Source organism: Hemitrygon akajei, chromosome 8 (genome assembly GCF_048418815.1).
Source record: "Hemitrygon akajei chromosome 8, sHemAka1.3, whole genome shotgun sequence".
NCBI classification, from domain to species: domain Eukaryota; kingdom Metazoa; phylum Chordata; class Chondrichthyes; order Myliobatiformes; family Dasyatidae; genus Hemitrygon; species Hemitrygon akajei.
In genome coordinates this window covers 131,317,926-131,344,040 of record NC_133131.1, presented here as the reverse complement: position 1 = coordinate 131,344,040, position 26,115 = coordinate 131,317,926, and the positions used below count along the sequence as shown (strand labels likewise).

Here is a 26,115-nt window from a genome sequence, read left to right as displayed (position 1 = left end):
GAATTTCATGGGCTCCAGTCTTTTGGAATTAATCTCTACATGGAACCCTGGCAAAAGCTTTATTGGAGAACGTGCGACCTCTTCTACCACAAAATCCTCATCAATATATTTTGTTATTTCTTCAAAACACCCAATCAAACAAGCTATTCTTCAGGACAGCATAAATTTTTATCATGCACCTGCTATGATGAACTGAAAAATTTTGAAAATGTGCCAGTGACTTAACTCTGAATGTTATAGACAAATACAATATTGTACAAAAGACTAAGGCACATACATATAGCTAGGGTGTCTTGAGAATTTTGCAGAATATTGTAGTAATTTTATGTATTGCACAGTACTGCTGTTGCAAAAATAAAACAAATTTTATGACATATGAGTAATGATAAACCTGATTCTGATGTGGGTCTCTTTTGTGGACTGAGAGTGGGAAAGGAGCAGGGAGAGGGAAATCATTCTAGGAAAAGGAAAAGGGAGAGGGAAGAGGTGGTAAACATTAAGTAATGATCAATAAACTAGTTGTTTGGAATTGAATTATCTTGTCTGGTGTTTCAGAACTGGGTTGGTCTGAACCTGTGCCACCTCCCAACCTGCCCAGGCACTCCTTTTCTCTGCCACATGTCCCACATCCTTTCTGTGGTGCTCCACCCTCAGCATTCTCAACATCCTTTGTTCCCACCAGATTTCCAAAGTTGCTGCATGTTGACAAATATGGTACTGTGCAAGTCTTCAGCACCCTAGATATATATATGTGCCCAAGACTTTTGCAAAGTACTGTAGTTTCTGTGCCCCCCCCAAAAGAATGTTGATTCAATACTGCCTAGAAGTTTAGTGCAAAACAGATGTCAAAATAAAATAATTATATTAAATGGGGGAAGGGGCTTAGAAGTAATATCCCTTTAACGCAGTAGTGCCCTTAAACATCTTTCCTATAAAAACACAAGTCAAATCCTAGAACAAATAGCAACCTGACTTGCATTTCCACAATCCTTCATATTACAGAGGTGTAAACTTACATTTCACGCTACAAATACTGATGCCATTGTTGGCCAGCAAGTTGAGCTGTCAGTAGTAAAAGAAGTACACTGGCCTCTAGGAATTTCCCCTCATACTATTAAGTCACATGACCTACTGACCTCACCTCAAGCCAAAAGCATGACTGACGCATTCTTGTAAATTATCTAGCACCTTCTCAGGTAGGAACATACAAAAAGGAAGTATGGATTCCTTCAGATACCACTAATTCTAAAGAAAAAATGATACAAATAATACACCAGCTCTATAGCAATCAAAAGTCAGGGAACAAATTATTAGAACAGAAATTCAGGCAAATACTATATACAGTAGGTGGGAGTGGTAATGAATGAAGGAGAAATGTTTCAACACTTAAAGCAACAAGTTATCCCTAACAGGTTAAAGTCTCTGACACAAAGTAATCTAATATAGTTGCTTGAACAATAAAAAGGGAAGCTCAGCCAATTCATGACAAAACATACTGGTGCGGTCTTATTCACAGCACAAAACTAAGAGAATTGCATACATCAATCACACATCCACAGGAGACACTGCAGCATTCCACTGTGCCAATAACTTCAGTCAAACATTTACACTTCAGGCACTGAAAATGAGCTATAACATTTAGTAGCAACAGTATTAACATTATTCTTTTTATTTAAGTGCAATGAAGGCACAATAAAATATGAAATCTACAAAAATTATTAAGCTACTTTCATTTAGAATTGGAGCTTTAAAGCCAAGCACAAACAAGAGAAAACCTGCAGATGCTGGAGAGCCAAGCAACCAACATACACACTCACACATACACCCACACAAAATAGAAAAGAGTACAGTTGACGTCTTGGGACAAGACTCTTTTCCATAGATGCTGCTTGGCCTGCTGAGTTCCTCCAGCATTTTGTGTGTGTTGCTTTAAAACCAAGTCCAAAATTACTCTAAAATTTCAATCAGCAGATAGTCAATGCCAGGAGTAAGAATATATGTACAATTAAAATAAAAAAATCTGAAGGAAAACACTTCTCAATTTCCTATTTTATTTTCTTTCCCTCTCAGCCTTGAACGTATTTTCAATGACTCTGCCCTCTGGGTTAGAGATTCACAACTCCAAGAAGAAATAAGTTCTTAATCTCAAATAGCAGTGGGTTATCACGTATTCCGACCTATGTTCAGTGATAGATTACCTTTTAATGTGAAACAGTCTCACTCCATCTACCCTTCAAAACAATTATGATCAGGCTAACCAAAACAGAGTATTGCTCAATTATATACTCGTTTAAATATCTACAAAATTCTATATACACACAGTATTCTGTGTGGAGCCCACCATAAATATTTACTACTATCTCTACTAAGAAGCTGATATCTAAATTATCTCACTTCAAATTCGAAGAAAGTATTCTTGGATTGGAGAATTAACCTATTTATTTATCGATTTAACTGTATAGCATGGAATAGGCCCTTCTGGTTCTTCGAGCCACACTGCTGCAGCAGCCCCCAACAACCCTGATTAACCCTAACCTAATCACAGAACAATTTGTAATTAACCTAACCAGTACATTTTTGGACTGTGTGAGGAAACCGGAAGACCCGGAGAAAACCCATGCATTCCATGGGAGGGTGTACAGAGACTCCTTACAGTAGTGGTCACCAACCTGTCGATTGCGATCAACTGGTCGATCTTTGAGACTTTCCCAGTAGATCCCAGAAAAAAAAGAAAAATAAATACACAAATACTGTTAAGAGATTGTTTCCGGGTTGCAGGGTTTTAGTTCCGTTCTTTCTGCCCAGTGTGCATGAGTGTAGCTCCCCCGCACTACACAGTGTAATTCAGTGGTCCCCAACCACCGGGCCGCGAGGAAACAATACGAGTCAGCTGCAACTTTCCTCATTCCCTGTCATGCCCACTGTTGAACTTGAATACATGCGAGGTCATCAGTTGCCTAAACGCCAGGGATCACTGGCCGCCTCGCACGGCCGGCGGGAAACGCTGTTGGTACTGGCCTGGAGTGCGGACAGATGGGCGCCGCCTCTGAACCTGTTTACCACACCGAATGTTCGCGGGGAACCTGGTGCTAAAATATTCGCAGACGACCTAATTCAGGCTCAGCGTTTCGTTAAGTATCAGAGCAGCTATCACGCTGCAATCTACTGAAACAAACTTTTGTCAGCCAATAGATCCTACAAGGGGGGGGTGGGCGCGTCCTGCTGCACTCCTCGCTCGGTCGGTCGGTCCGCTCACTCCTGCAACTGCCACGGCCCCAGTACGAGGACCACAGCCCTGACCTTGTCCTCTCACCCCACCCACGACCAGCCGCACCTGACTAAGGCGCCTGGTGGCGGGCGGGTGGGAGGCTGGAGTTTGGGCCGGGAGGCTGTCCGAGGCAATGAAGCACTCAAAACTGCTTTAGCACCTTCAGTCCAAGCACCCTGCACTTAAAAACAAACGCACTGAGATTTTTCAGCGGAAAAAAACGTGAGCAAGCGGGACAGCAGCTGAGAGCTGTGAAAACTAAATTGCGGAATAGACTGGACATAAGGAACCTGCTTCGAGTACCCTGTGTATTCCAGTCGTGTTTAACACCACCCCACCCCACCGTCGGCAGGTCCGCAAGAATATTGTCAATATTAAACCGGTCCGTGGTGCAGAAAGGGTGGGTACCCCTGGTGTTTATACATTATTTCTACTTCTGGGTTGCGGGGTTTTACTTCCAGTCCTTTCTGCCCCCGGTGCGTATGCGTGTAACTAATTGATCTGGGGTCGATCTCGCCTTTCAGTAAGGCCGAGGTAGGGGATCTTGGGCTTAAAAAGGTTGGTGACCACTATCTTACAGAATGGCAATGGAACTGAACTCTGATCTCCGGAATGCTCCAGGCTGTAATTGCATCGCACTAATTGATACATTACCGTGACGTCCAATTTGCAGCAATCTTAAACAAAGTTTCACTTAACTATTTTCTTAAGAATTCTGAATACCTGAACAATATTTTCCAGAAGTTACATTCTTCAGAGACAATAATCATTTCTATTTTCTAGCCACTACAGTTCTCTGTAATAACAACAGGAAAAGACAGTAAAAGACTTCAAGGTTATATAGATAAACAGCCTTGTGAAATGGATATATATGCCACGTCTGAGGTAGTCTACATAGTTCACCCCAGAGTGATCGAGCAAGTTGAGAAAATGGTTAAAAGAAATTTGGTATCTTGGCCTTTAAACTGCTACATAAAATATACAACAGAGGAAGACATAAGTTTTTGTATTACAATTGCATCGTCACAACTGGAATATTCCATCCAATTCCAAGCATCACACTTCAGACAGTAATTTACTAAAACGATTTTAGGGATGAGTTGCTTTAGACATGTAGAGCAGAGGAAGTTGAAAAATCTGACCGAGACAATTCAAATCTTTGAGACAGAGTACATGGAGATTAACTGTTCTTTCTGGGAATGAGTCAAGAATCGGGAATAAAAGAAACCAATAATATCAGCAAGCAAGTTTTTTTTATTTCTGCCATGAGTGACTAGGGATTGAACTACACTGGCAGGGATATCAGTGGAAGCAGATTCAAGCAAGCTATAAAATTACCTGAAGATAAAGATTAAGGAAGTATGTATCTATGCAGAGTGTAAAGAAGAGCAGTGAGTTAGGAAGCAGAGCATCTTAAAGAATAAACAAAGGAGAAGTATGACAAAAAAAATTCTACACATGCCTGAAAGAATACAGGTCCAACAACATTCATGAAACTAGACATCATCCTCGAATCTGGCAACCCATCCACTTTCCTAGACGTTCACTACTTCAACCATCGGTGCTTAACAACCTTACAGTGCACCATGTACTTTGCACAACTTGCAAAGATGTTTTTTTGATAGCTCATCCAAAGGATGAAAACTCTACAGCATGTAAGTGGAAGTATTGCTATTTCCTGCAAGATGTCATTGAAAGTCATACAAAATTTTGACTTGAAAATATATTGCCATCATAATGAGCCCACAGAACTGTTCCTATTGTCAGGAGAAGGGGCAAAGGCGGGTCACTAGTGACTTAAAACCAGTTACTTTGGGCAGATGGGGCTCATCAGCCACGGTTGGAAGCTCATGTAGGAGAAGGAAAACTTTGACCTCAAACCTCTGCTGTCTTGAGGCTATACCCATTCATGAGTAAGGCTTCAGGAGCAAACCCTGAGGGAAAAATCCATAACTGGAGTCCCTATGGCAGTCCTATTTTGAGTTCAACACTGACTGGCAACTCCTGAGACACTGCTGGTGCCAAATTGTACTGGTCTTTGCCATTCCTTTGGATTCACCTGATGCGTGGAGAGGAGGAGCCTGCTACATGGGCAACAGCTTGCTCTCCATATTGTACTGCCCTAGCCTGTGTATCACAGAGAGATAGGACACAATATCCATGGTTGACATCAACCATTTGCAAGTGATGAGCTTTGTATATTAATGCATCAACTATTTATATGTAACACAGCAATTTTTATGAACTGCAGTGTACTGCTGTTGTATAACAACATATTTCATGACATATGCCAGCGGTATTAAACCTGATTCTGATTCATCTTTGTGCACACACCTGGTAAACTACACCAGCCTTCTAATGTTGTTCTTTGTTTTCATGTTCAGAGTAAAAATGGCTTTATTTTATCTATTCTTGTTCAGCTGCAATCAAATCTTTTTTTCTCAATGTACATTTCCACTCACAGCTACTTTCCTCAAGCAGTATGGCTGATCAACACCTCCACGTACCAACCCATCCCTCCATTACACCCCCAAACACAACTACTTGTAACAATTATTTCATTCTCCTTTATTCTTGTGCACTGCAAATGACATTAAACGATCTTGAATCTTGAAATGCGAACTGTTATTCACAAAAATCAGTTATTCATGGTACTCTTAAGCTTAAACACAAAGTATGTGTATTTGAAGTCCACTTTCATTCTATACACTTTGATACTACTTTTAGCATTCCTGCCTTTTAAGAAAAACTGTGAAATTGGAAAGGGACTCATTTCTCAAAATCAAATGCTTCATGTAAAATTTAGCAATTTATAAAGGTAATGCTATCTCAGTAGCTAAATAAATAAAATTATTCCATAAATTCTGGTTTAAATAAGTCTTTTCTATCATCATAGCACCCTAGAAAATTAAACACAGGAAGTTATTCAGCGTATCATGCTTATGTCAGTCAATAAAAAGAGCCAGTTGTGTAGGCTAGAGCTCTTTAAGGATACATTCAAATACTCTGATAATATCCTAAGGATTTCTGCCTATAAACTCCTTTCAAACAATGAGGTCTAAACCTCTAACAAATGCAAAGTGGAAAAACTTTTTATCTTCACTTTAATTCTTCTACTAATGACTGTAAATCTGTGCTCTATTATTTATGACTTTTTACGTATGGGAAGTAGATGCTTCCCATTTGTTATATCTAGGTCCCCTCATGATTCTACATTCTTCAATTAATCTGCCATTGCCTCTTCTCCAAAATAAACACGCTGCCTGGTTAATATTTTTTTCATATCCAAAATCTTCCTGTCCCAACAACATCCTTATACATTTCCTTTGCATGCTATCCAGTGCAAACATGCATTTCCTACAATGTAGTGATCTAACTGTATGCATTACTCAAACTTGAGTCCAGCTATTATTGTATAGTATATACGTAACACTGCACTGCTTTTGCATTCCATGCCTTAGCTATAGAGGAATATCCTTCTAAACAATCTTATCAAGTCATCCTACTACCTTCTAGAATAGTGGTCACCAACCTTTTTAAGCCCAAGATCCCCTACCTTGGCCTTAGTGAAAGGCATGATCGACCCTAGATCGATAAGTTACATGCATGTGCACCAGGGCAGAAAAGACCGGAAGTCAAACCCCACAACCTGAAAGTAGAGATAATGTATGAACACCTGGGGTACCCACCCTTTTCTGCACCGTGGACCGGTTTAATATAGACAATATTCTTGCGGACCAGCTGACGGGGGGGGGAGGTGTTAAACACGACGGGAATACAGCAATACTCAAAGCAGGTTCCTTATGTCCAGTCTATTCCACAATTTAGTTTTCGTGGCTCTTGGCACTTAGCTGCCTTTCAGCTTGCTCACGTTTTTTTCAGCTGAAAAAAACTCAGCGGGTTTGTCTTTAAGTGCCGGATGCGTGGACTCAATGTGCCGAAGCAGTTTTGAGGGCTTCATTGCCTCAATAGACAGCCTCCCGCTCGCCAAACGCTTTGGCTAGGTGCAGCTGGTTGTGGGTGAGGTGAGAGGACAAGGTAAAGGTCGGAGGTCCCCGTACCGGGGCTGCAGCGGTCACAGTCCAGAGAGAACGACTGACCGAGCGAGGAGTGTGACAGGGCGCTCGCCTGCCTCCCTTGTAGGATCTATTGGCCGACAAAAGTTTGTTTCAGTAGATCGCAGTGAAGTAGCTGCTCGGCTACTTACAGAACCCTGAGCCTGAATTAGGTTGTCTGCGAATACTTTAGCACTGGGTTCTCCACGAACATACGGTGTGCTAAACAGGTTTAGAGGCGGCGCCCATCTGTTCATGCTCCAGGCCAGTAGCAACGGCACTTCTCACCAGCCGCGCGAGGTGGCCAGTGATCTCTGGCGCGAGGGTGTCACTGCTTTCAGGCGACTGATGACCTCGTGTGGGTTCAAGTTCAATAGTGGGCGTGACAGGGAATGAGGAAAGGTGCAGCTAACTCGTATCATTTCCTCGCAGCCCAGTGGTTGGGGACCACTGAATTACACAGTGTAGTGCGGGGAGCTACACGCATGCGCACTGGGCAGAAAGAACAGAACTAAAACCCCATAACCCAGAAACAATCTCTCAACAGTATTTGTGTATTTATTTTTCTTTCTTTTTTTTCGGGATCTACTGGGAAAGTCTCAAAGATCGACCAGTCGATCATAATCAACGGGTTAGCGACCACTATTCTAGAATAAGTGGACATTCACTGACAGGACCCTCTTTTCCATCCTTTATGTATTCTCTTGCTTAGTATTACCTCCAAGATTCTATTACTTCACACTTCCCCAGTCTGAATATCATTTGTCACCTTCTGTCCAAACGACAAGACCAATATATTACTGCAGTCTGAAGCTTTACTCTTCACTGTAGCATCTGCAAACTTCTTTACCATGCTTCACAGAAATTTTCAAAAGATAAACTCACTGTCACAGGCCTTTTGATGAATGAAACATTTTAAAATTTTCTAAATAATATGCAGGGTCAGGAAAAGCAGCTTAGCATGCCATTTCTCTTGAGAATAAGAGCCTTGAAATAATTCTGATTTACAATTTTCCTTTTTTCCTCAAAGTTCTTCTCAAACTTACCTGCTGGACTGGTTTCAGATTGTGCAATAAGAGCTGCCATTGCCGAATTAGGATTTAATTGATTTCCAAACATGTGAGATGGTGCTAGATTAAAAGATGATCCAGGTAGTGCACTTGCCTGTTGAGGATATGATAAAGCACAATTAGAAATAGAAAGAAAGGCTTTGGGACAAATCGACTATAATGGTCAAACACAGAACTGCTGAATTAGTAAATTTATAATGAATGGCACCAGATAATGCTGGAAGATTTGTGATTATTTTTCCATACATAGAAACTTCCCGAATTCAATTGTATTGATGGTAAGTCATCCGTTCTGTACAGCAGAAAAACAATACAGCAAACGAATTGCACTAGTCACTTTTCCACAATTTCTTTTTAAGGTAAACTTTGCCCCTTCTCCTAATGTTTAGGATATGATTTGGTAGCTACTGGCTGCCCTCTAGTTGTTATTATGTGAATCTAGTTAGTGAATGCTAGCAGAATATCTCGTCACATAGCCATATTATCAGAAAACAGATAGATTCTTTCCAACAGTTATTGTTCCAAGTATAAAAATAATCGCTAATTTTCTCTTTCCTACTTCATCCAACTCCTGACTCAGCTGAGAGCAGTTAAGTCATGAGTGTAAGAATGAAACCAGAATCTGTTGCATGGTTCTAGATTATCAGACAGCTATCTTCCAATTTCTAAGATAGAAATGAGCTTATTAACATCAAAATACAAGCATTAAAGATAAAAAAAAGATTTTAGAAATATTCTGTATGTCTTGATCACAACTCCAGTATTTACAGGTTTCTCCCGCTATCCGAAGGTAGTGTGTTCCTATGAAATGGTTCATAAGCCAGAATGTCGTAAAGTGAAGAAGCAATTACCATTTATTTATATGGGAAAAATTTGCGAGCGTTCGCACATCCAAAAAATAACATACCAAATCATGCCAAATAACACATAAAACCTAAAATAACAGTAACGTATAGTAAAAGCAGGAATGTTATGATAAATACACAGCCTATATAATAAATTAGAAATATTTTTCTGCAATCATTGCAGTACAGTACTGTCCACCGTAGCAAAAATCTCACACAAGCGCTCTCGGCAGAAACACTCTCCAGTAACCTTTAATCTATGAAGCTGCCAAATGAAACCAAATAAGAAATCATACCAAATAACACATAAAATACACAGCCTACATAAAGTAGAAATAATCTATGTACAGTGTAGTTTCACTTACTGGAATTGGGAAGACAGTGAGCACACTGATGATGGTGTGTTAGGCTGAGTCACCGGAAGTTGGGGTGGTGGGGCACTGGGGTGTCATCTCATCGTCATCTGTTTCCATCAGGGCAGGCAGGTCAGCTTCTTCTATGCCTGCCTGCCTCGATGTCAAAGTTCAGGGTTCTTCATCTGCTGTGGCTGATGTGGAAGGCTTGAAAAATGAAGTATGCTTGACTGCTTAGCCTCGTGCGTTTTTCTATCGTACACTTCTTTGTAAGCACTCAAACCATGCTGCAAACATGCCCTAAACCTATGTACCCTTTCAAAATTAAAGTCACATTTTTCTGCAATCATTGCAGCGTTGTCAATCGCAGCAAAAATCTCACGCAATTGCTTCACGTTCAGTTCCTGGACGACTTTACTTTCGGGCCATTCGCTACTGCGTTCCGTTTCGATTGTTAACTTTTCCTCTTGCAATTGCATCAGCTCTTCACCTGTCAGTTCTTGGTCATGGGATGCCAAAACCTCTTTAACATCATCTTCGTCAACTTCCACAAACCCAGCCTCCTTAGGCAAACTCATTATTACCGTACTTATTGTTGATGGTTCGAAGCCTTTAAAATCGTTCACTGCTTCGGGACATAGTTTCCTCCAAATGCCATTTCTCATTGAGACTGTGAGTCTATCGAGAGCATCTCCAATGTTGGCGATTGCCAGTTTTATATTGTACTCTTTCCAGATCTCTCGCAAAGATGCCCTCTCCGTCAATGGCACTTACAATAAAACGCATCACATTTTGCATATAGTAAGCCTTAATTGTGACTATTAGGCCTTGGTCACATGGCTGCAGCAACGTTGTCGTATTAGGCTGTAAGAACGCAACACGAATGTTACCGCTATACTCGGTAATGCCAAGTGGATGAGCAGCACAATTATCAACAATCACAAGACACTTATTATCGAGGCTATTTTCTCTACAGTATTTTTCAACAAAAGGACTAACGTATCCAGTCATGTACTCAGAAAAAAGCACTTGGATATTCCAACCACTTGGATGTGAACGGAACACAACAGGAAGTGTTTTCTTATCAACGCCTTTAAGTGCCCTCGGATTTTCTGAATGGTACACTAGTAGAGGATTAAGGATAGCATCACCAGTGGCATTAATAATAGGCATTGCGGTAAACCTATCCTTCGATTCCTTGTGCCCCTTAGCCTGTTTTTCTTCTATTGAAATAAATGTCTTGCTCGGCAATTTTTTCCAATAAATTGCAGTTTTGTCACAGTTAAACACTTGCTTATATGAATAACCACCTTCTGTAATTATTTTCTTCAGTTCTTCTGGGAACTTTTCGGCAGTTTCAGTATCAGCCGAAGCACTCTCTCCAGTAAACATTAAACTATGAAGCTGCCCTCGCCTCAGAAACCGATCAAACTATGACTGCCTTTAAGTTCCACTTTCACAACTTTCATCACCATTGTCCAGTGCTTTCTGTTACAGCTTATTAAAAAGACTGACTGATTTCTCCTTAAGTATAAGATAACTTAACGGAACACCACGCTTTGTACACCCAACAATCCACTCAAGCAATAGACTTTCCATTTTATCCATTACTGGATGCCGACTAAGAGAGACCACTTTGCTATGAGCAGAACCAACAGTAACATTGGCAGCTTTCAAAATTCTCTCTCTTCGTATAAATAGTGCGAATGGTGGACGCAGGCAAATTCAACGCGCAGACAATGTCCTTACTTCGTTCACCACAATCGAAACGCTTAAATATGTCTAGCTTTATGTTAAGTGTAACACCCTGACAAGCTCTTTTAGGCTTTTCCGATACAGGTACCTCAGAACTCATCTTGCTAATGGGTGCACAAAATAAATCGACATACAGTAAAGCACAGATGCACACAGGCACGTGTTTAAGCAACGGCAGCTAAATGCAGTTCTGGGGGAGGAGTTTGGCTGCTTTTTTTGTGCACTGCCTTTCTTCGTAACAGTGAAAACACCTCCTGTTAGCGAAAACAGGTAACTAATGTAGGTCTTTTGTAACAGTGAGGTGTCGTAAAGTGAACGCTCAAAAAATGGAGGACACCTGTACCTAGGTCAGTTAGATTATTAAATCATCAGTGACTATTCGGTTTAAAAACATACTTATTTAACTTCTGTTTGAGAGTACTTTCTTTGCAGATTATCAAACATAGTATATTCAAAAGAGGTAACAGGCTTGTTATTGCATCTCATTAAATATAGTTGTAAATAATCCATTCAATATTAACATTAATCTAATAAAGGAAACTTTCCCCCCACTGCCTAAATGACATAAAGTTAACTCGACTTTTCCACTATGTTGTTAATAATTTCATTCTCTTGTATAAGGATACACAAATCGAGCGGATATTAAGAACTTTTAAGAAATGCAGATCTACCTCATCAACGAATTGCTCTTTAGCAGAGGATCTGGACTTGGTGTCAACCATGCTGCTGCCTGCTACAGAAAGGTGCCCGAGTTGGTGTGCAAAAGTGGTATACAGTCTAACAGTTAGTGATTGTCCTGTCACATCAAGACTCATTGGACATTGGTAACATAAAATACTGCAAGTCTGGTTCACTGGTTTATTGACTAGACCAATGGTAAGGAAGCTGTATGGCCTTGGTTGTAATGAGGACTAGGCCTCATGCCGCAGTATTGCTTGCTGCCTCCATACTTGGTTGGGAGCTGGCCCCTCCCATCATTACTGCCCTCTAGTGTTTGCTTGGTGAAAGACAAGCTGATTGCATGCACGCGTTCATCTGCAGACTGCTGAGGCTGTTCTTGCTTCATCCTCCATCAATCTACGGGAAATGGAACTTAGGGTCTTAGGCTATATCTTTTTTTTTATGTGACTATATGTTTACTACTAACTTACAAGTGCTGTACGTGCCTTGTGTTGTGTATGACTGTTGGTACTGTGCTTTGCTTCTTGGTCTTGGAGGAACGTGGTTTCGTTCAGCTGTGTTCATGGGTATTCATGTAATGGTTAGGAATGATAATTAAACTTGAACCAAAATGCTGCTAAAATAGCATTCAGTAAAATGCAGCAATTATATTCAACAAGAGCATGAGATAGCAAACAACAGAAAATCTGCAGATGCTGGAAATCTGAGTAACACAGACAAAATGCTTGAGGAACCTCTATGGAAAAGAGAACAGTTAACATTTTGGGCTAAAATTATGTATACTTTAATTAAGGCCTGTTGGAGAGTATAGCTCCCCCAGAAAATGGGACTGGGATAAGATTATTCGGTTATGAGGAGATTTACATAGCTGAGGTAGTTGGCTTTAAACCAGACTAGATTATGGGGTTGGGAGGGAGAATAGGGCATTTCAACATTGAGATTTATTGAGAAATAAAGAAACACAGAATTCACAAATATACTATTAGGAAGGTTGGTAACCAAGATACATAATTTTTATGATAACTGGCATAAATAACCATGGTGGAAATTAAATTTCTTTTTTTAAAAACTCCGTATCTGAATTAAAAAATGCCATATCTGAAAAGGCAAAGGAAGTAAAATTCAATGGTGACTTTCAAAGCAAGACTACAAGGGAAAAATTTAATAAGCTGCGGGGAAAGTTAAGGAATATTGTATTAATTGAGCTGGTAAGATAGGGTGAATTATGTATTCCTGTTCTCCAACATTCTACAAAATAGCATCTCAAGATATCCATTTCACAATTTCTAACTTTATTTACAGATTTCCACGGAGGTATAACCACAATGTCTTAATTCAAGTTTCATGTAGTGACAAGAAAGATTATTAATTTCCATAGTTATACTCTTTACTTATGGGTTCAGGTAGGTCAGGCACCAGGAGAGGCAATAAAAAACAATCCTCACGGCCTAACAAATGTGCAGCCCAAAACACTTCAAAGCTGACCCACACATGATCACTGTGGAACTGACATCCATGCCTGCATGTGGAAGTGGGAATTTATGTCAAGAATACAAAAGAACTATCCCAAGCAAAACATTAGCCCCAGAAAGAAGCTCCAAGAAGACTGCTCAAAAATGGAAGAAAGGCACTGGAGAGACACACTGAATTCCTTTAGGATTCTTGATTCCTCAAGCATAATACACACTGCTAATTTTTTTTAAATAACTTTTTTTGGCCACTTTGCTTCCACCTTGATATTGCCAGTGATCTTGGTATCGTTGGCTGCAGATGCTTAGATATGGAACAAATAAAAAACAAGCTGCTGGAGGAACTCACCATGTTAGACAACAGTGGAAGCTGAAAATGTGCATTAACATCCTCCATCAGGATTGAACCCAGTATAAAGAGGTAAGAGGAGTGAGGTGAGGCCACAGCTGACCATGATAGGTGGATCAAGGTGATGTGGCAATGATGGGCAGATGGAGCCAGTTGGGAAGGGGATAGAAAGTGGAACCAAGGGTTAGGGGTGAAGGCTTGGGAGAAAGGGTATTATGAGAGCACAAGGGTAATCTGGAAGAGAGAGAACAAAACAGAGGTGGCATGGATTACAATATTCATGCCATTGGGTTGTAGACTACCCAGGTAGAATACAAGATACTGTTCCTCTGTAACAAATACAAAATGCTGGAGGAACTCAGCATCTTTGGAAATCAATAAACAGTCAATGTTTCAAGCCAAGACCTTCATCAGTTCTTCTAGTTTGCATGACAAGTATTTACTGAAAATAAGGTGCAAAAATGTTTGATAAATCATTACATGGTATAGCACTGCAATTTAGTGAAATTCCACGTTTGATATTCTGCACTGTGCTGACCAACGCTAGTTGATAGTAAATGGTGTGCATGGCAAGATTGCAAGAAAAAAGTCACTTCTCTCCAAGAAGAACATTGCTACCCATCTAAAGTTTGCTAAAGACCATGTTGATAAGCCAGAAGGCTACTGGAAGAATGTTCTGTGTCCAAATGTTTTGAGTCCAAATTGGAAATTTTTGGCTTAAATGAGAAGTGTTACATTTGGCAAGTATGGCAAAAACCAAACACTGCATTCCAGTATAAGAACCTCCTCCCATCTATGCCACATGGTAGTGGCAGTGTCATGGTTTGGGTCTGCTTTGCTGCCTCGCAACCAGGACGGCTTGCAAATGAATTCTGAATTGTACCAGCAAATTCTACAGGAAAATGTCAGGGTATCTATCTGTGAACTGAAGCTCAAGAGAAAATGGTCATGGAGCAAGACAACGACCCTAAACACACAAGTCAGACTGCCAAAGATTGGTTAAAGCAGAAGAAATTTCACATTTTGGAATGGGTGAGTCAAAGTCCTGAGCTTTGTCCTCTCAATATGTAGTGGAAAGAACTGAACCAAGCAGTTCATGCAAAGAAGCCCACCAATATCCCAGGGTTGAAGCAGTTTTGTAAGGAGGAATGGTCTAAAATTCCTCCAAGCCGATGTGCAGATCTGATCAATGACTGCTGGAAACATTTGGTTGTGGTTATTGCTGTACTAGCAGGCCATACCTGTTACTGAAAAAAAAGGTTCTCATACTTGTTTTTACAATACATGTAATATTGGATCATTTTTCCCAATAGATGAATGAAAAAGTATAATGGTTTTGTGTTATTTACTTAATCAGGGTTCCCTTATCTAGTTTTGACTTGCATGAATATCTGATCACGTTTTAGGTCATATTTATGCAGAAATAGAGAAAATTCTAAAGGGTTCACAAACTTTCTAGCACTATTGTACTACTGTGAATTTCTTCAACGATATGTGGTCCTAATTGGAAATTAAACAACAAGCATTAAGGTTAGTGCTTGACTGTGATATTACTTGTCAATACCTATCTTTGAAGGGGAGAAAATATTAAATGCATGAAAATCACAACAAAAAGCAAAAGAAATTCATGATTGTAAAACATCAATCATAATTTGTAAATGTTTATTGTTTACTGCATCAGATTCAAAATGTTAAAAAAAATCATATAATTATCAAAAATCACATTTCTAAACTTCAGTCAATAGCAGTCCGATCTAAACTGAAATTTGATTTCGTAAAATGACTGGCAAAGTATGTAATAGTGGTTTCCGGTTTTCATCCACACCCTATGTGTATAGTCCTGTGGGAGTTATCAACACAGTGACCACATAATAATCATACTAATTATTTAATCTTATTAAATAATGTATGCAATAAGTGCAGGTAGCCATCAGATGTCTTAGAAATGCTCAAGTCTTCCACATTACAAACTTCAGCAAATGCCAGAAGGCCCTACTTCCAGATTAGCCCTAAGTCACATATCCTTTACTATGCCAACCATTAGAAAAACTGAAAATCATTCTACTACCTTTATTAGAGGTGGAAATAAAGTCAAACAAGCCTCTACTGGAAGCAAAAAGGCGGCTCACAGTATGTTTTTCACAATGGAGAATTAAATGATAAATCACAACTCTATCATAACCCCATCTGAGAACTGTAATTTTGGCAGTCCGCCAATAGTACCACCAGTTAGCTCTTCCAAAGTTTGTATTCATTCATGTTGCAAACCACAATTCTGAAGGCGGCCACTGGGACTTTCGCCAAGCAAGCAAAAATGAACCCTTAAACACATCAAGCAGTTTTTTTTTTCTGGCTAATTTCTCACATAATCCAATTCAATGAAAAAATAATTTTCCTTGCATATATTTACCAGTGCTGCAAAATGCATTAAATAGTGAACACCCAGATTCTTTTGAAAGTTGAAGTGTGACAAAGATAAACTACTAAAAGAAATGTTTAGAGCAAAGGAATCAATCATTACAAATATACTCAGCTTTAAAAGCTTCTGCAGATGATTGTATTCATTCATACATGGTTAAACTATCCTTAAATAAATCAACCACCACAAACAATTCAGGTCTTTATGAAGCTGTGGTCCATTGAATAAAAATTGCACACAAGTCTGTTTCTTGTAACTAGGTATCTATTGCATTCTATTCATCCAGTCTTTTACTTCTCTTTTTAGATCCAGATCAATTTTGTAGCATGAAGTCTTTATATCTTAAATTTACATGTTTTTGTTTCTCTTTCATTTATTGCTTTGCTGGTATAATTACATGAAGTCTTCCAGAGAATTGAGGGAATACTGCCACTATCCCATTACGAAAAGCTAGGAAACAACATTCAGCAAACCTTTTGCCAGTGATAGTTAAGCAGTACTTGACAACTAAAGGAAAACATGAAATCTATAATACGTTTAAGTATTTTCTTAAATACCATTACAAAATAGGATTATTGATAAAGTTACAATAAAAACATTTCTACACCTACATTATAGAGTGAATTAGACAAATGTAAAATCATCATGCAAACGATTTTCAATTGTTCAATTTTCAATCAGTAACACAATTTTCAATCCCTAATGTAATTGGAATTTTAATATTTGTGTGACAAATATTGCAGGTTTTAATTTCAGAAGCAACAGTTTTCAAGAAATTCCAAAAACGTATAAGATGCTCTGTTAATATTTGTTGCTACCAGTAGAGGCAGTATACACATTTGTCTGATTTCATTGAGAAATTTCATAGTTCTCCTCTTATGAACTAACAAATCCTGTAATGTTTCTGAAAGAAAACATTATGTTCCTTATATAACTGAAAAGACAAAAAAAGGTACTATTTTAACCTTTAGGAGAAATTTAGAAGCATTCAAAATAGGCTACCAAAATCACAATTATATCAATTACACTGGCCACATATGACATATCACAAGTGTTAATATTTTATTCCAATAAGTACATCACAGTAAATCACAAACTCTTAAATCTTCAAAATTTAAACTATTTATCAGCAATAACACAAACAATATACCTGTATTTGTTTAATTGAAAAATAATTTTAATAAAGTAACAGCAAGTCTGTCAGGATCTCCAGAGAGAATGTTCTACGGGAACATCCCATAACTCCAAATGTTAGCTTATTTCATCTCTTTAAATAATAGATGACTGTTGTGCACTTCTCTATGGGTTTAATATTTTCATGTTTTCCTTTTTGTAAATACTTAAATATGACTGGACATTTGCAATCTGTGGAATTCTAGACATATAAATTTATAAGGCATTGAAAGCATAAAGCTTCTTTTAGGAATGGCATCAAGAACAATAATTGCATTGTCAACAGAAAACAAACAAACTGATGGCCAATGCAAAAAAAAGGTAATAGAAGCAATTTTTTTCTTTGCCAATGCCCATAGAAGTTATGCACTAAGCAGGGTCTCCTGACAACCGGCCCCATTTCTTTCTGAGCTCCCCACCAGCAGGGTTTTAATACACAGCGTGTGATGAGAGATGAAACCAAGTGTGAACAACTTTAAGGTCCCATGAGCAGGCTGACTGTTGAAGCTGTCAGGTTCAATTGCATCATTCGACATTATTCAATGCCTCAAACTGCTCCCTAATTGTTAGGGGCTTAACATATTCAGCACCATTGTTTCGCCTAATGCAGAAATGCCCACAGAAGGACTTACATAAAGAAGGGGGAGGGTTTAGATTTTGGTAAACCATGACTGAACTTTCCTTCATTCATACAGTGACACAAGGAAGGGCTGGCTGAACAACCAGGCGCAATATGTAACACTTTGCACTTTCATTGATTCACAGTTCATCGATACCCCAACCAACCTAAAATATATCAGTGCAGAGTCAACGTGCAAAGACGTTTTATATATTCAAGCAATTCCTTCTATGTATGCTTGCGTAGTTCAGTTAGTATTGTAGCATCACAGCAGCAGTACATTTTAATATTTTTGTAACATTAGGGAATTAATGATACAATAGATGATGCAAACCAGACAAGAATGGATCCTAAACAGTATTTACAAATTTATTTTTAATCTGTAGATTTCTGAATCGATTTTCCAAAGATGTAATTATATATCAGAAAGATGTTTATGGCAGATTGGTTACCAATTGGATTTGCATTTTTGGTGATCATTACATACTTATTGCCAAGAGCTACAGTGCAAAGACACACATGTAGGAAACAGTTCGATAAAATGGTTATGCTTTTCATATAAAATGTGACAACAACTGCAGATAGGTTATTTAATCATGGTGCCGGTGCATTATAGCAAAGCTTGCTGCCATATTCATGTATTTGCTTTTTATTCAGTTACCTAATTGTAATCAGAGGCAAGAAACTAGGTTTGAGTTTTCCTTTCCCCATCAGTGACATTTAGATTAATTGTACAACTCTCACTGCCACCCAGGCTGAGATTAGCAAATTCAGCACAGTCCATAAAACTAACGTGTGACAAGTCGAAGTTAAGAAAAAAGTTTGAAATGTAGGACAACACCACATTTGACCAAAGCATAAAGGCTAAAAAAAATGTAAATCAAAAAACAATGAGTAATTAGCACTAAATTATGTACACAAGGTTGCAGGGCAAAAGAATGAGGAAAACAATGAGGCCTCCAGTTCCAAAGAACAATTAGATTAAAAGGTTATATAGTAATTAAAAGTTTAGTGTACAAACACATACAAAAGCAGTGAGCAATTGCTGCAGTACCTGTTATAAGGACATAAATGTAAGATGAGAGAAATGATAAACAGAAAATACATAGTGTTATTCAGAAAACACAGTTCAGATTCAACTAACTAGGAAGGTTAAGAAGAAATAATGAAAATAGATACCTGGAAGGTACAGATACCATTTTGTAAAGAAAAAGAGCAAATTACTGTTATAAAGTAAAATCTCATACAACACATGGTACATATTTTCTGTTATTACAAAGATGCAACAGCAACAATGTAAAATAAAGACAAAATAATGTAGCTAACTGATAAAAGATAACCAGAGGAATTTTAAAAAATGTAGAAATTAAAAACCAAAACAAAACTTTGTGCTGCTAAATTGCATTCTCAAACTATGAAGTCAGTCAAGGACAGGCAATAGATATGTACAAATACTACTGACAAAAATTAATGGCATTTATGAGTACATTCACCATTTGTGGATTTTCTAATGAGGTATAATAAAATGTAATATTTTGAGAACAATAATAATCAGAAACGTAGACTAACTTTTATCAGTTTGCAGATAATACCACTGTAGTTAGCCAGATCTTAAATAATGATAAGACAACATTGAGGAAGGAAATAAGAGTTTAGTGGCATGATGTCAAGACAAGAACCTTTCCTCCAAAGTCTGCAGAACAAACGAGCTGGTCATTGATTTCAGGAAGCATGCAAGAGCACGCACTTCTACATGTATGAAGCAACCCGTACAACACGCTGGAGGAACTCAGGTCGGGCAGCATCCGTGGAAATGAGCAGTTAACGTTTTGGGCCGAGACCCTTTGTCAGGACTGAAGAGGGAGGGGCCAGGGGCCCTATAAAGAAGGTGGGGGGGGAGGGGGGGAAGAAGGTTGGTAGGTGCCAAGTGAAAAACCAATCAGAGGAACGATCAAGGGGTGGGGGAGGGGAAGCAGGGGGGGATAGGCAGGAAAGGTGAAAGAGAAATGTAAGGGGAAAGCACTGTGTAGTAGAAGGCAGAATCATGAGAGAGGTGATAGGCAGCTGGAGGAGGAGGCAAAGTGAAACTGGGATGGGGGAAGGGAGAGGGAGGGAATTACCGGAAGTTGGAGAATTCAATGTTCATGCCAAGGGGCTGGAGACTACCTAGATGGTAAATGAGATGTTGCTCCTCCAACCTGAGTTTGGCCTCATCATGGCAGTAGAGGAGGCCATGTATGGCCATATCTGAATGGGAATGTGATACAGGCAGTCCCCGGGTTATGTACGAGTTCCGTTCCAGAGTCCATCTTTAAGTCAGATTTGTACGTAGGTCAGAACAAGAACATCCGGTATTATTTAGCGACAGTTAGTCAAACGTTTGTCTTAGTATATAGTATACATTTTACCTTTCTATGACTATAAAACACTTAAGAAACATATGTTTTCCAATAATTAAACCACCGCATTGCTTAGTAATAATTGTAGTTTTCATCAGGGCAGGGCCTTTCACATGCTCCATTATTCTCACTTTATCCGTTATCCTTTAAAATTGTTCCAATTGTTGACCAACTGTAGCCTAACGCTTTTCCAATGACGTTTCTCCTCTTTCCAAACGCTTTATTATTTCCACTTTATTTTCAATCACGATCGCTTCCCGTCAATGGAACAGAAACACTGTGGGCGGTGGGTCCCGAGCTCCGCTGGGTCCTAAGGACCACCACACTGAGACAGACTAAATGGGACAAGTGGGGGCTGTGCTGGGTTTGGGTATTTGATCCTCCACAATATTCTGCATGGGAATTTAAACTGGAGGTGGCAGAGTTTTTTTTAAAAACGAGGTTGAGTTGTGAGCTCGACATCAACCTGGCATGGATGGTGCAGGAGTCACTGGATCGACATCAACCCAGCACAGGAGCGGTCTGTCAGTGGATCAAACTCAGAAACCTCCATTCTCGAGCCCGGCGCTGATTTCACTGCGCCACCAGCTGACCAGAATGGGGGGGGGGGGGGGGGGGGGGAGGGTGAATCTTACTAAGAAAAATTTAAGCCAAATACAAAGTTAAACATTCAACACAGTGTCAACGGCAACAATTTAAAATGGCGGACAGCGTTCTCCTTCCTTGGTTCGTAAGTACGAGTTGTCCATAAGTCGGATGTTCGTAACTCAGGGACTACCTGTACATGTATGAATACTGCTGAGGAGATAGTTTACAGCTTCAAGTTCCTAGGTATAAACATCACCAACAATTTGTCCTAGACCAACCACATAACAGCTATGGTATAGCCAAGAAATCACACCAGCACCCCTACTTCCTCAAATGGCTAAAGAAATTCAGCATGTCTCAGATCACCATCAGGATGCCTCATGGCTTGATAGGGCAACTGCCCTGCCTGTGAATGCAAGAAACTGCAGAATTATGGACAAAGCTCATAATCAAAGACCTCTCACAACCTAGACATTCTCTTTGCTTCTTCCATCGGGCAAAACATACAAAAGCCTGAAAACATGGAGCAGCAAGCTCAATGACAGCTTCTATCCTGTTACAAGATACTTGAACAGACCTCAAATGATAAAGATGAAATCTTGATTTCTCAATTTGCTTCATCATTAGCCTTGTAACTTATTTGTGTACCTGCAGTGCACTTTCTCTGTAACAACAACACTACACTCAGTGGCCACTTTATTAGGTACAACTGTTCATTACTGCAGCAGTCTAATCAGCCAATCATGTGGAAACAACTCATTGCATAAAAGCAAACATGGTTAAGTGATTTAGTTGTTGTTCAGACCGAAGATCAGAATGGGGAAGAAGTGTAATCTAAATAACTTTGATTGTGGAATGATTATTGGTGCCAAACAGAGTGGTTTGAATGGGAAGAGGGCTGTGTACAGTGAAGGCAGATATGAGGCTGGAATGTGATCATTGGAAACAAGTAGCTGTTGATGCTGGAACATGATGAATAAGTTAATAAATGGGACTAAATAAGGAAGGATGAAGGGCAAATGGAAGCAGATGTGGGAGGGAATAGGAGAACTAGAAGGTGCAGTTTGTGGGTGATAAACATATGAAACCAGGTGGGAGATGGAAATGAAACTGGGTGACAGAAGAAGCACAAGGAGAAGTATGGGTTACCTGAAGATGGAAAATTTTATGTTCACATCAATGGATTGTAGACAACGCAGGCAGAGTGTGAGATATTACTCTTCTACTCTGTGTTTCACCTCACATTGGCAATGTAGATGGCCAAAGGTGAACCAGTTGGTGAGGCAACAGGAAAAGGAGTTGAAGTGACATAAAACTGGGAGATCAAGATGGCCATTGAAAAGAACACAGGTATTCATCAAAATCGTCACCCAGTCTTTATCTGGTCTAGCCTATGTAGAAGAGGCCACGTCCAGTGCACCAAATGCACCACACAAAGATGGTAGAAGTTTATCCGGATCTTAGTCTGAGCTGCAAGGGTTGTTTGGACCTGGATGGCAATGACAGAGGAGGTCTACGGATAAGTGTGGCAGCTCTATGATTACAGGGGATTTGTGGAACATCTGACCCAAGCCTATTTAAAATGAAGGTGTACATTCAGGATGGCATGAGGAACCTCCAGTCTATTTATCATGACACACACTCTCAGCACAGCAGAAGGAATGCATCACCTCCAAGTTATTTACCTGCATGGTCTATGGATTAGTCTCAACAGCCACCTCAAAAACCAGAATCAGAATTGGCTTTGTTATCACTGGCACACATTATGAAGTCTTGCAGTACTACAATGCAAGACACTACAATAATGAAGTTATAAAATAAATAAATAGTGCAAAAACAACAAGTAAGGTAGTGCTCATGGGTCAATGCACTATTCAGAAATATGATAATGGAGGGAGCAAATCACCCTTAAATTGTGAGGGGCTGCCCAACAAGAAATGAAGAAGGGTAGAACTTGTTTAAAAGGCAGTACAGTTGTGTTGGACAGAATATTTGTTGATGAATAAACACTTCTCAGACTTCCAGCCAGGTACAGGCATATATTTTATCCAACATTTCAATGCCAAACTCTGTCATCTTCATCAGGGATGAGCTTTACATCAAAACATCAGTTCAAATCTATGTTTGTACCCAGCTGGAAGCCCGAGAAAAGTTTATACGTCATATAAACCACGAAAGTGCTAGATCCTTTTTCAGAATATTTGTTTCTTAGAATGTCAGTACAATAATTTGTTGCATTATAAATTAGGCAGAGAAGCAGTAAAGTATTTGATCCCAGCCCACGTCATAATTTAGGACATCTATTTCACCTCTAGTTTATCCAACTCTTCTCGTATCTGAACTTCAGTAGAGGTGAAACTCTTAACTGTCTCTTTATTATCCATAGCCTTAACTAGCTTAATACATAATTTTCCCATCTCCACCATTCTATTGTTTATAAGTTAAATTCATTCTAAACAGTGATGCTGTGTTCTAAATTGGACCAGCTACCAATTCTCATCACCAATGTGTTTGCACCCAAATAGTACCTAGAGAAGCCAAAAGCATAATATTTAAAATTCACACCTTTGTTTTCAATCCATCTACTAACTACACTCTCCTCATTGTGTAATCTAACACAAAAAAATTGCAGGTTTTCCAATTCTGAGATTGACCATGTGAAGATTTTCCAAGCTCTGAAATTCACTCCAAAATCCTTGCTGATTTTCCAACCTCTATTTCTTCCATTAAGTCACTTCTGAAGGTCTATTTCTCAGACTAAAATTTTTATGTCAGCCATCCCATTTTCTTTATAAATGGCAGTGTGAAATTTTGCTGATAATTCTATAAAGCATCTTGGGGTATTTTGCCAAGTTAAAGGTGATATACAAAATCTAAATACCGTTTTCCCTAAGAACATGGTATCTCAGTGGCTTTGACATCCACTATTATGAAGTACTTTGAGAGGCTGGCCATGCCATGCATGAACTCTTGTCTTCCAGACAACCATGGCCCACTATAAATTACCTTCCACTGAAGTAGATCAATGGCAGATACTGTCTCCCTGGCCCTACATATAAACTCTGGAGCATATGGACAGTAAAGATCATTAGATATGTTAGATTATTTTTATTGAATACAGGTCTGTCTTCATTACTATAATTCCAAGCAAGCTCATCACCAAATTCTGAACCTTGGGAGTGAAAACCTCCCTCTGCAACTAATCCTCAACTTCCTGACCAACAGACCACAACCTATAAGGGAGGGCTGCAACACCACTGCCACGATTATTCTTAACACCTATACCACACAGGGTTGCATCCTCAATCCCCACTCTACTCCTTGAACACTGTGACAGCATGGCCAGATTCTGCTCTAACTCCATTAATAAGTTTGCAAATGACACCACCACAGTGGGCCATATTACAAATAACAGTGTGTCAAAGTATAGGAAGGAGATAGCTTAGAAACATGGTGTCATAACAGTAAAGCAAAAGGACTGGTCACTGACATCAGGAAGGAGGATTTGAGAGCATTAAGTTCCTAGGAATGTTCCATCAAGTTCCAGTCTCCTGGTTCAACAACAAAGATGCCAAAAGCAAGCAAGCTGACCAGCATCTCTTCTTCATTTGGAGGCTAAAGAAATTTGGCATGTTACCTTTAACCTTTACCAATTTTTATTCAATGCACCAAAGAAACAATCTTACTGGATGCTTAATGAATTGTTATAGCAGGCACCTGCTCTGCATGTGACTATAAGAAACTGCAGTTGAAGACACAGCTCAAAAGCCAAAAAACATCCTCCCCCCAGCACCCATGGACTCTGTTTACATTTCTTGCAGCCACAGCAAAGCAGCCAGCAAAATCAAAGTTTCCACTCACTCCAGGCATTCCCTCTTCTCCATTCTTCCTGAAGTGGACTAAGGTGCCTTCTTTGCCTTTTCTCACGTTGAGGCAGTACCTCTTTACCCAGACCAACTTATACATCTTTCTTTGGCCCTCCTGAAGTTTGAACTATTCTTGAAGATTTTAAACTGTGCAAATGCAAGTCAACTCTTCTGAACTATCAAAAACATTTGTACAAAATAAGATTCCAGAAAATTACTTCCCAAGATTTTAAATTGAGATGGAAATTAATTTAAATGATGGTGCTTCCTGAACATCTGAACCATGATTCTCTTAACAACCAGTAATACTAGCTTTTAGATACCAATATCTAAAAAAATGCTAATTTAACCACAGACCGCGATAACATATTTTTGTGACCCTGTATTTATCAATGTGCATTTATCAATGTGTATTCATCAACTTGTATTTACATAGTGCCTTAACATTGTTAAACATCCCTAAAATCTTCAGATTAGCTTAAATTTAAAATTGACATAATTTATTGCTATAAACATTTCACATTCCATTGCAAATCTGTGTTCACACTGAAATATTTACCAAAATGTAATGTCCAGGTTCAATGCATAACTAAAAAGACACATACATTCGGATGCTGTTCATAGACTTCAGATCAGCATTCAACACAATCATCCCTCAGAAACTGATTGGAAAGCTGAGCCTACTGGGCCTGAACACCTCCCTCTGCAACTGGATCCTAGACTTCCTAACTGGGAGACCTCAGTCAGTCCGAATTGGGAGCAGCATCTCCAACACCATCACACTGAGCACGGGGGCTCCCCAGGGTTGCGTGCTCAGTCCACTGCTATTCACTCTGCTGACCCACGACTGTGCTGCAACACACAGCTCGAACCATATCATCAAGTTTGCCGATGACACGACCGTGGTGGGTCTCATCAGCAAGAACAACGAGTCAGCTTACAGAGAGGAGGTGCAGCGGCTAACGGACTGGTGCAGACCCAACAACCTGTCTCTTAATGTGAACAAAAGAGATGGTTGTTGACTTCAGGAGGGCACGAAGCGACCACTCCCCGCTAACCACAGATGGCTCCTCAGTAGAGATTGTAAAAAGCACCAAATTTCTTGGTGTTCACCTGACGGAGAATCTTACCTGGTCCCTCAACACCAGCTCCATAGCAAAGAAAGCCCAGCAGCGTCTCTAGTTTTTGCGAAGGCTGAGGAAAGTC

At 39.5% G+C, this 26,115-nt stretch overlaps 1 protein-coding gene across 8 annotated transcripts in view; it reads right to left on the bottom strand.

The window, feature by feature from the left end:
• mllt10 (MLLT10 histone lysine methyltransferase DOT1L cofactor) overlaps positions 1–26,115 on the bottom strand; it is a 281,282-nt gene that overhangs the window by 72,103 nt on the left and 183,064 nt on the right. For all 8 annotated transcript variants that reach the window (XM_073054633.1, XM_073054638.1, XM_073054634.1 and 5 more), the window contains one exon: positions 8,370–8,487. In XM_073054633.1, coding sequence (XP_072910734.1) covers positions 8,370–8,487 — 118 coding nt within the window. The remainder of the gene's footprint in view (positions 1–8,369; positions 8,488–26,115) is intronic.